Source organism: Camellia sinensis, chromosome 2, assembly GCF_055761805.1.
Source record: "Camellia sinensis isolate YWXY chromosome 2, ASM5576180v1, whole genome shotgun sequence".
NCBI classification, from domain to species: Eukaryota; Viridiplantae; Streptophyta; class Magnoliopsida; order Ericales; family Theaceae; genus Camellia; species Camellia sinensis.
In genome coordinates this window covers 19,266,930-19,278,988 of record NC_138962.1, presented here as the reverse complement: position 1 = coordinate 19,278,988, position 12,059 = coordinate 19,266,930, and the positions used below count along the sequence as shown (strand labels likewise).

Genomic DNA, 12,059 nt, shown 5'->3' with positions numbered 1-12,059 from the left:
AAAATTTCTATTGTTAATTGAAGAAGGAAGAAATAGACACCTAGTACAAAATTTGAAAATTGAGGACTAAAAGACCATTTAAACTGATTATTTATTTATTTATTTATTTTTATAGTTTTTGGGATTTACTCTATAAAATTAGAAGATTAGGGACAAAAGTTACAATTAAATAAAAAATTATATGGTAGTCTTGAAATAAATATACATGATGCTTCAACTTAATATTTATTAATTAAAAGTGTGGTACCCAATACTTTTTATTAAAACTTTAAAAGATAACTTGAAAGTGTCAAGAGTATCTCTAATGTTGAATCGAAAGTTTCATCAAATTTAAATAAAAGTTTGTTGGAAAATTTGATTTGATAAGAGTATTTTCTCTAATGTTAAAATTTGATTTGATTTGATAAACATTTAAATAAGAGTATCTATTCTAATGTTAAAACTTAAATTTTCATTAGATTTTTTTACAAATTTGGTTGTCTGACTGGCCAATGTGAATTGAACAAGAAATTGTGAAACTTATTTCCATCCATTTGGTTGACACACAGGTTGTCGGGAAGACATCCTTCAAGCCGTTCGGTATCTTGGTATCTTGGTAAGCAACGGCTACTTAACAAAAGTTTGATGAACTATAAAAGCATTCTTTATTTGATGAAGTTTTTTATTCTCTTTTCATTTGATATGAGTTTAATGGAATGGTTAGAGCTGAAATGTTAGCATTTTCATCAAATTTAAATTTGATAAAAGACTAGATGCAAAGTTAGAGACAACCAAATTATTGAAAAAGGGTAGTGATACATCCCACTAAAAGTGGTGCTTAGAGCACCACTAATGAGTTGGCAAGCACTTTAACCACAAAAAAAAAAACACAAGACACAAACAATGGATCCGTTCACTGTCACATCACTAGTGGTGCTTTAAAAGCACCACTTTTAGTGGTCTCAAGCATTACTGTATTTGAAAAACTACATAAACAACATGGGAAAGATAATATTGAATAATTACAGGCATTTTTGCGACTTGACGTTGCCGCTATTCAACATTTTATATGTACGTAAAAATATTTCCAATGAGGAAGTCACGGTGATCTACGATCCAGCTTCCTCAGTCTTACCCAAAACATTCATCTCTCTTGTGATTATCACCGGTTTAGTCCTCACCATGAACGGCCAGGAGTTCACGATTGAAGAAGCAACAACCCGAGAAATCCAGCAAGCATTCGCAGACAACAAGCTCACATCAAGGCAGCTCGTTGACTTCTACCTGAACGGAATCGAGGAGCTGAATCCGGTCCGGACGCTCGAGATCTAGCGGACGAGGCAGACCGAGAGAGGCAGAGCAATGGTGGATCGCTGGGAGATCTACACGGCATACCATTGCTGGTGAAGGACACGCACTACAACAAAAAGCATTTTCTGCGACGTTTTTTAGCAACAAAATTGAATTTGGTTGCCGATTGTATTTTTTTGGCGACAATATACGTGTTGGTCGCCAAAAAATACACCATTAGCAACAAATATTTAAATTCGTCGCGAAAAATGGTTGGCGCCAATTTAATTTTTCGCGCGGGAGCGCTAAAAAAGTTTTGGCGACGCAATTAATATATGGCGACGAAACTGTTTGTCGCCAATTTTCGACTTTTTGGCGACAGAATTAAACTAGTCGCTGAAAGTTGAGTGCTATTTATGGCAACGAAATTATTTTCGTCGCTAATAAATTTATATCAAAACGACGTCGTTTTTAATCTGTCTTTTTTTTTTTTTTTTTTTTTTTTTTAATAATAAGTGAATAAACAAAACTAACCTAAAAGAGACTTGTTGATCTTCTCATTCAGGATCTGCAGCGGCACAAAACAGAGGCAGCACAACAGGTATTTTTCTCTCCCTCTTCTTCGTCTCTCTTTCCCTCTCCCTCTCATTCTCCCTCTCCCTCTCCCTCTCCCTCTCCCTCTCACTCTCACTCACTCACACTGTGAGAGTTTCGAATCTGTCTTTTTTTTTTTTTTTTTTTTTTTTTTTTAAATGACTTTTAAGTGAATAAACAAAAGTGACCTAAAAGGAGATTTCTTCATCTTCTCAGTTCCGAATCTGCAGCGGCACAAACAGAAGCGGCCCAAACAGGTATTTTTCTCTCCCTCTTCTTCGTCTCTTTCCCTCTCCCTCTCATTCTCCCTCTCCCTCTCACTCTCACTCACTCACACTGTGAGAGTTTCGGACTAATATTGTGAGTTTCGGACTGATATTGTGATTTTCGGGATTGATCTATTCTAATTTTTGGACTGATTTTGAAACTAATTTTCGGGACTGATTTTTGTAAGAAACAAAATCTTTGAACTGATTTTGTAAGAAACTAATTTTCGGGACTGATTTTTGTATGTTTGGAATTTTTGGACTGATTTTTGTAAGAAACAAAATCTAGCTGAACCTTGCAGATTCTAGGTGTTTAACTTTAATTGTGGAACTGGGAATTTTGGTCTATTCCCATGTTCTGCTTGACTACATACATGTGCTCTGCAATGCATATTTGATATCACTCACTCTAGTTGAACCTTGCAGATTCTAGGTGTGTAATATGATTAAGGCACACAAATTGATCTTCATTTATTTGTTTTCTGCTAATATATATATATATATATATATATATATATATATATATAAACATGTACATTATTTAAATCACTTTTTTATTATTATTTTTTGATCAGCACATTATTTGAATCACTTGTCAACAGAGTTTTGTTTATTACGTTATTACCTCAATGTATCTGAGATTCTGGTCGGTTGATTATATTTATAACAAATTTTGGAATCCTCAAATTTATTTATTTATGCAATTACTTAACATGAATATATGTTTATTACAGTAGGCAGTTGTTGAATTGGTATATAAACAATGATTAATGATTCATTCACAAAATTTGTTTTGCCTGAATGCAGACAATTGAGACTCTGACCCGTAAGAGTTTCAATTGTGTACATATAGGTAGAACAAATTGTGTGGATGTAATAGTGCTGATAAAAAATGTATAATTTTTTTTTCCCTTTACTAAAATAATAAATCAGAAATATTTTATACTCAAAACAATTATTTAAAAAAATTTCTTAGACTTTGAATTTATGTAAATTTAAAATTTTATTACAGTGTTCATCACATTCAAAATGAATTTAGTTTATATATTTCAACTAATGGATAATTTTGTGGTACAGCTTGGGTTGTACAAGTAATTTCGCTATTTGAGCTTTACTTATATTTGGAAGGGCATTTTAAATCAACTCCTTATGTAAATAAATTAAGAAAAATAATATACAAATCTATTTTTTAGACCCACTTTCTATACTCAATGATATGTAAGAGAGGCGATTAACTAATAATTAGAGAACATACGAGAGAGAATGGTGTCATAAATATTCTAATTGATTGCCACATGGTTCGGTCTAACTTGGACTTAGAATAGCAATACTCATCAATCAAACTTAAGTATTCTTTAGGGAAAAATGATATATAAGCCCATTTTTTAGATCCATTTTTTATATCCATCGATTGTGAGCACACAGCATGACATGGCATTAAGAAGCATATGTTAATGGGATATTGAAGAGCATTGGCTGAGATCACCTTTGCCATTGGTTTAGATGGAGTATGCAAAATATGACTCTTGTTTTGTTTTGTTGGGTATGTGAATGAACCAGGGAACTTGCATTTTTTTTGTATTTTTATTCAAGTGGTGTGTCATGAGGGTGGACCACAGTTTTGTGTTGAATATTCTTACAAGTTACAACTATTCATTGCCCAAAAAATTATAGATATTTTGTGTATCGGTGACCCTTTTAATAATTTCATCATATAACATTCATTTCATGTCCACTCTCCGTTAATTTCATGTACAGTGCGATTTTAATTTAAACTTTGATTTACAATTCAAATGTTATAGGTTATTGGCTAATGCGAAGAGATAAAAAAGCTGCAATCATTCGTTGGGGGCAATTACTACATCAAGTAAGCTTTGACTATATTTTAGGGCATTTTAAATTTATTTATCAAGTTAGTCATTTTAGTTTCTACACCTATGATCTTGAAACTATATAACCTTATTAAATTTAATAAGTCTAGTTGTCAAAAAAAATGGGACTAGATACGTCATTTAGCAACTTTAATATTTTAGTTGATTTTTTTATTTTTTTATGAAATGAAAAAGAATTATGTTTTGGATGATTTGTGGATTTTTTTTTTTTTTTTGTAGGTGAATAGATAATTGTAAAAGAAAAAGTTGTTGATTAATGTATAGGACATGACATTTTGTTTTATTAACTATTTTTTTCTATTGACTATTTACCCAAAATATAAGTCCCAAACAGGCCTAAAAAGAAAAGAGAAATAATCAGTTATCTTTTTGTTTTTAGGATAAATTGCACTTTTTCCCTTTATTTTTAGTCATTTTTTTTATTTTTTTTATTTTGATCATTCATGTTTCAAGTTTTTTTTTAATTTACTCCTAAAACTAACTTTTGTTCAAAATTAGATAGAAAATGCATGTTTCCTGCCACATCATATAAAATGAGGGTTGTTTCTGGGACTACTGGGTGATAATTTGATTATCTGCTAATCTGTATCTGTTGGGTGATAATCTGATTTTTTGTTAATCTGGTTCTCTGCTGCTGTGTGGCTGGTCTGTATCTGTTGGGTGATAACCTGATGCTAATCTGCTAATCTGATGTGTGTCTGTTGCTGTTTTTGGCCTATGCTAGCACTGGTTCCATGGCTCTTTTTGTTTTGTTTGTATTTGGATTAGGTTGCATGCCTCTATTTTGGTTTGTAGTTGCTGTATTGCTTGCATCATCCCTCTCTTTTTGTTGATGTTTTCTTCCTTTCTGTAAGGTTATCCATCATCAATAAAGGGTTATTTGTTGTTGATTAAAAAAATAAAAAATAAAAGGGCAAACTGTAAATTACCCTTCAGTTTATATGTGGTTCATGCCACATTATGGGACTGTTTTGTATGGTTTATATGAGTTGTTTATAGTTATTTATTATTTTTAGAATCAATTTAAACTGTTTTGTATAGTTTCTGTTTATAGTTTATTAGGTAAGAATAGTTTAAGAGCAATGCTACGTCTATTTAAAGTCTTGCTAATAATATTACGAAAAACATATATGTTCAAATATCATTGGAAAACAACCATCAAGGCCAATAGGATGTTGGAAGATCACCATATAATTTGACTTATAGTTTCTTATACTATACAATGTCATCATGTGTACATGCAGCATCTTTAAATTAAATGTTAAATTAAAAAAATGTATTACAAGGTTTGGCTTTTTTGAGAGAAAATATTATTTTTTTATTGTTTCTCAATGTTTACCTAATGTTTTGAGCATTCATGATATGACAAACACTTATATGACTCAAGGAACTATTTGACATGTAATTCTCTAATTCAAAGGAATTTCACATAACCATGGCTTTGTAGGTGACCAAATATGGATAAGAGTTGGATGCTACTTAGGGATAGGATGAGTTCCCAGTATCGAGATGGGGTGAAGGCTTTTGTTCAATTTGCAATGATGAATGTAGAGCCAAATGATAAGATTCGTTGCCCATGTATGGACTGTTTGAATTGTGAACGACATACTTGTAAAATTGTGGAGTATCATTTAGTTGTGAAAGGGATGTCTCCTTCTTATAAGACTTGGGTGCATCACGGGGAATCTGTTCCCATGAATCAATCTCATGCATTGAATAATGACAACCACAATGACTTTGGAAGTGTTGGGGATAGAATGGAAGCAGAGACAGGCGAAGATCAAGATGAATTCCTAAATTTGTTAGAAGATGTTTACATGGGGACTACCATAAATGATGATGAAAATGAAGAGGATGAGGAGGAAGGTGACAATGACAATGACAATGACGATGATGTGGCTAACAATGTTGAAAAAGAGGGCGTGCCCAACTTTAGCAAATTGTTGAATGATGCTCAAAGAGAGTTGTACCCTGGGTGTCGTAAGTTTTCTCTTTTATCATTTGTTGTTAAGATGCTTCATGTGAAGGTGTTGAACAAGTGGAGCAATAAGTCTTTCAACATGTTGTTGGGGATATTAAAGGACCTTCTACCGGTAAGTGATCAAGTGATTCCATGGACCCTTTATGAAGCCAAAAAATTCTTACGTGCCTTAGGCTTAGGATATGTGTCGATTCATGCATGCAAGTATGATTGTGCACTTTTCTGGAAAGAGAATGCAAATTTAGAGAATTGTCCGATTTGTCAAGAGTCTAGATACAAGTCGAATTATGGAAAAGGTAAAAAAGTTCCTCACAAGACCTTAAGATACTTCCCGTTGACATCAAGGTTGCAGAGATTATATATGTCGAGAAAAACAGCAATAGATATGAGATGGCATAAAGAGAAACGAGTAGATGATGGGATATTGAGACACCCGGCTGATGGTGAGGCATGGAAGGATTTTGATAGGCAACATCCTTTGTTTTCCCAAGAGAGTCGAAATGTGAGGTTAGGGTTGGCCACTGATGGTTTCAATCCTTTTGGAAACATGAGCAACTCGTACAGTATGTGGCCTGTGATTGTTATGCCTTACAACTTGCCTCCTTGGAAATGTATGAAACAAGCATTTAGTATGCTGTCATTGCTTATCCCTGGACCACAAGCACCAGGGAGAGATATCGATGTTTACCTGCGACCATTAATTGATGAGTTGAAGGACTTGTGGGAAGATGGTGTGCTTACTTATGATGCCTCAACTGAATTAAGTTTTCAAATGCATGCAGCTGTTATGTGGACAATTAATGACTTTCCTGCATATGGAAACTTGTCGGGATGGAGTACGAAAGGGTATTTGGCTTGTCCCACCTGTAACAAAAATGCTTCCTCACAACGGTTGAGAGGTAAGATAGGGTACACAGGCGCTCGTCGTTACCTGCCTGATGACCACCCTTGGCGAAGGAGTCGACTTTATAATGGTAAGACTGAGTTCCTGTCAAGACCTTTACAGTTATCAGGGGAACAAATCTTAGAACAATTGGATTCAGGGACATTCAAACCATTTGGAAAGCATCCAACCAATAAGAAAAGAAAAAGGGAAAATCCAATATTGAATTGGACAAAAAAAAGCATCTTCTTTGAGTTGCCATATTGGAAAACACTTAAACTCCGACACAACCTCGATGTTATGCACATAGAGAAGAATATATGTGATAGTTTGCTTGGAACATTACTGAGTATAGATGGGAAGAACAAAGACACAGAAAAAGCACGCATGGATTTGGAAGATATGAAAATAAGGAAGGAGTTGCACTTAAAAAGGCGTACCGATGGATCTTTTGAAAAGCCCCCAGCATTGTACACTTTGTCCTCAGATGAAAGATATGGTTTTTGTGAGTTTTTAAAGTCAATTAAGTATCCTGATGGTTATGCAGCAAACATCTCAAGGTGTGTGAACACAAAAGGTGATAAGTTAACAGGCCTAAAAAGTCATGATTGTCATGTCCTCATACAGCGACTTCTTCCCATTGGAATGCGTGGATATCTTCACAATGATATTTGTGTTGCATTATTTGAGTTGGGAAATTTCTTCCAAGAGCTTTGCTCAAAGACATTGAAGATGAAGAATTTGGAAATATTAGAAGATCGCATAATATTCATACTATGCAAGTTAGAAAAAATTTTCCCACCAGCGTTTTTTGATGTGATGGTCCATTTGGTGATTCATTTGCCGCGTGAAGCCATTCTTGGTGGACCTGTGCAATATCGGTGGATGTACCCCATTGAAAGGTACTTACTAACTTATTAAAACACTAGAATACTTAAATTGTAGCACAACCTGCATATGTATTTATAAAAATGTGAGTGTGTGTGTAATAAGATTATTCTATTGTTTGTTTCATAGGCTGCTTGGAACTTTAAAAGGATATGTTGCAAATCGAGCTCGTCCAGAAGGTTCGATCACAGAAGCTTATGTTGTCAAGGAGTGTCTCACATTTTGCTCAATGTATGTGGGTGGGATTGAAACTGTATTTAATCGAGAGGAACGGAATGTCGATGTTAGTGTGCATGAGTCAGGGTTAGAGGTCTTCGCGCAAAATGTTCGTCCTTTTGGGCTAATAACAAGGGTTTCTAACGTGTCTCAAAAAGAACGTGAAATGGCTCATTGGTTTGTCTTGAATAATAGCCTCGAGCTTGACCATTATCTAGAGTACGTTCTTAATCTTGTTTTTTTTTTTGTAGAATTATGTTTTCAATATAATATGTTACTTATGAATCATATGTTTGTAAGTAGGCAACACAAGAATCTTTTAGAAAATGAAGGTGTACGTGACATCACAAATAGACAGAAAAAGGAATTCCCCAAGTGGTTCAAAGAACATGTAAGATATAATCCCAAACTTTATTCAGCTACACTTATATGAATACTAACATAATGATTGAAATTGATGTCGTTATGTAGATGAACCAATTACGAGCTCAAGGATTACCAGAAGCAACTGATGATTTGTGGTCATTAGCAAATGGTCCTAGTGTGAATGTTAACTTGTATTCAGCTTGCATTTCCAATGGTGTTCGATTTCATAGTAAGGATCGTGATAGTACTCATAAATGCCAAAATAGTGGGTTAGTTGTGGAAGGGGAGCATGAGAGACAAACAATTAACTTTTATGGGTACTTGAATAGAGTGTGGGAGATGCATTACATACTTGGACATCGAGTTGTTTTATTCCAATGCGAATGGTTCAATACCGGTAGCAATAGAACATTACATACCGATACACATTGCACAAGTATTGATGTTAGAAGTCGATGGTATAAAGATGATCCATTTGTCTTACCAAGTCATGTGAAACAAGTTTTTTACGTTGATGATACAAAGTTAGGCGGACATTGGAAAGTCGTAGAAAGACTACAACATCGAGGAATATGGGATGTACCAGAACAAGATGGCTTTGAACCTGAAAATGTATTGCAACAAAATGAAACAACTGATGCTGTCCCAGTGAGCGTTGAAGACCCCGTGACAATCTCACTTCATAGGAATGACATTGATCCTCAAATTATCCCAAGTGAGGTGGTTTTACAATCAGTTAATCGAGCACACAACGATGGTGTTGATGAGGAAGAGGGGTGCGATAATGAAGATGATTACTATGAGCATTGACTATTCGAGAAGATGAGCTACATAATCATTTTGATTGTAATATAGATTTTGACATAGAACTTTAATTGTTGTGTGATTGTAATATGTTTTGATGACACTGTTGTTTAAGTGCCTTTGAGTTTGAGTTTGATGGCTATCTGTCTCTCTTTGTCTAATTTATTTTTTTTGTTTCTTATGTTATGTTATTGTTTAGTTATTACTTATGTTCTGACATTGATTCTATTATATAGCCATTGATATTAATGTAATTGCTTATTTTACATATGCTTCACACATGTAATTGTTGAGTTGTTGTGCTAGATGGCAGGCCCTGGTAAAGTTCGACATGCAGCATCATCCAAAGTTCCTCTACCTTCCCAACAAGCTGCAGCTAGAATTGCTGCCCCTACTCAGCATGCACCACTTATTTTAACCCCATCTATTCAGAGTGTACCATCTACAAATGCTCTAAGTATCCAGCCTACACCACCGACAAATGCAACTACTACCCAGGTTGCACCATCTACAAATGTAACTACCCAGGTTGCACCATCTACAAATGCAACTACTACCCATGATGTGCCATCTACCACTAGTTTGCGTACTCGCTCTAGACAAGTCAGGGGTCAGACTCGAGGGAAGAGCATAGCACGTCTCATAGCTAACAATGGTGGTAAAAAACTTCCTGTTTGGATCCCTGCAGATGCGAAGGTGCCAGTAGGACCTTATGCCACTCCATTTGCAAATGAACTTGGCTTACAGATAAGGATGGCTGCACCAATCATTGGTATAAAAAAGTGGGACAAGATTGATGAGATTCATAAAGCCCCAATCATTCAAGCAGTTCGGGTACATGTATTTGCTACTTTTCAAATAATTAGATTATCACCATTACTTGCATTTTGATATTAATCAAAGCATTCATTATATTTGTAGGATAAATTTGAGATTGTTGATTATGATGAGGATGAAGAGGTTCGGAAAGGAGTCAATAAAAAGTGTAAAACTCTTTACAGAAGTTGGCGTAACAAGATGAAGACTCATTACTCGAAGTTGGTAGACGCTGGTGTTGACCCTTATAGTAAACCATACAAAGGGGTCGATTCTGAGGCTTGGGTATACATGATCAATCATGTATGGCTTGATGAAGATTATCAGGTAAAATTTCCTAATTTGAAGAATCATGTTGTAATTTCAATTTAATTTTACTAATCAATTAATTTTGCAGAACTTGGCTAAAAAAGCAAGGGATAGTCGAGCGAGGTTACCATATAATCATACAATGGGCTCCAAGTCATTTCAAGCTGCAATGTATAAACAGGTGATGCATTTATTATATCTAACATAATGATTGAAATTAATTATGTATGCTTACTTTTAAATGGAATTAGGGTACCGAGAAGACTGACTTTGTAGACTTCTACAAAGATTCCCATTGGAGCAAGAGAAAGTCGGATTGGGTAGCCCCGATATGTGGTCAATTACATGTAAGTATGCCAATTAATAGAGTTACATATTTATGTAAACGATGGTATTTGTTGAAGTTGTTTACAAATTGATAGGAAGCTTTGAAAAAGCGACATGATGAGTCTTTAGAGCCTGGGGCAATACCTTTAACTCAAGAGCAGCTGTCAATTGAGATTCTTGGAAAGAAATCGGGATACTTAAAAGGCTTTGGAGTTGGTCCAAAACCATCATCATCCAGATCTTCTGTTACTGCACAAGCACATACTGAGGTGGTTTCGAGCCTACAAAAAGAACTAGAGTCATTGAAGAATTTGTCTGAGATCCAGCAAGAACAAATTGCAGCCCAAAACCTGGTAGCACAAGAGCAAGCTAAAATGATTGAAATGCAAAACAAAAGATTTGAAGAGATTGAGAAGTTTATGAGGATGACCAAGGATCAGAGAGGCATGCAGGTTGATGAAAATAATTATTCATCAGAGGAATCTTATTGACAAACACTTTTGTAAGTATATTTTTCAGAATTTACTTTTCAAATTAGCACAAGCATTTCATTTAATATGTCTGGTTGTGTTGAACAAACAAGACCTCGATTGGATCTCCGGTTAGAAAATTAGAAGAAAAATTGTAAAATACAAGACTTAAAAGGCCCGTTCGGGGGCCGAAATTGCGAAATGACCACCGAAACCACTGAAACTTGGCACGGACAGCTGGTTAAGGCCTAAATAGACTTGTACGAACAAACGAGACCTCAATTGGATCTCCGGTTAGAAAATTAGAAGAAAATTTGTAAAATACAAGACTTAAAAGGCCCGTTCGGGGGCCGAAATTGCGAAATGACCACCGAAACCACTGAAACTTGGCACGGACAGCTGGTTAAGGCCTAAATAGACTTGTAGGAACAAACGGGACCTCAATTGGATCTTCGGTTAGAAAATTAGAAGGAAAATTGTAAAATACAAGACTTAAAAAGCCCGTTCGGGGGCCGAAATTGCGAAATGACCACCGAAACCACTAAAACTTGGCACAAACAGCTTGTTCAAGCCTAAATAGACTTGAAGGAACAAACGGGACCTCAATTGGATCTCCGGTTAGAAAATTAGAAGGAAAATTGTAAAATACAAGACTTAAAAGGCCCGTTCGGGGGCCGAAACTGTGAAATGACCACCGAAACCATCGAAACTTAGCACGGACAGCTGGTTAAGGCCTAAATAGACTTGTAGGAACAAACGGGACCTCAATTGGATCTTCGGTTAGAAAATTAGAAGAAAAATTGTAAAATACAAGACTTAAAAGGCCTGTTCGGGGGCCGAAATTGCGAAATGACCACTGAAACCACTGAAACTTGGCACAGACAGCTGGTTAAGGCCTAAATAGACTTGTAGGAACAAACGGGACCTCAATTGGATCTTCGGTTAGAAAATTAGAAGGAAAATTGTAAAATACAAGAC

General features: G+C 35.3%; 1 protein-coding gene across 1 annotated transcript; it reads left to right on the top strand.

Moving 5' to 3' along the window:
• Positions 1-5,478: 5,478 nt before the first annotated feature.
• On the top strand, positions 5,479-7,615 carry LOC145811116 (uncharacterized). Its single transcript, XM_082907553.1, has 2 exons — positions 5,479-7,445; positions 7,513-7,615. Exons 1-2 carry the CDS (start codon positions 5,479-5,481, stop codon positions 7,613-7,615), a joined length of 2,070 nt encoding a protein of 689 aa, XP_082763679.1.
• The last annotated feature ends 4,444 nt before the right edge of the window (positions 7,616-12,059 follow it).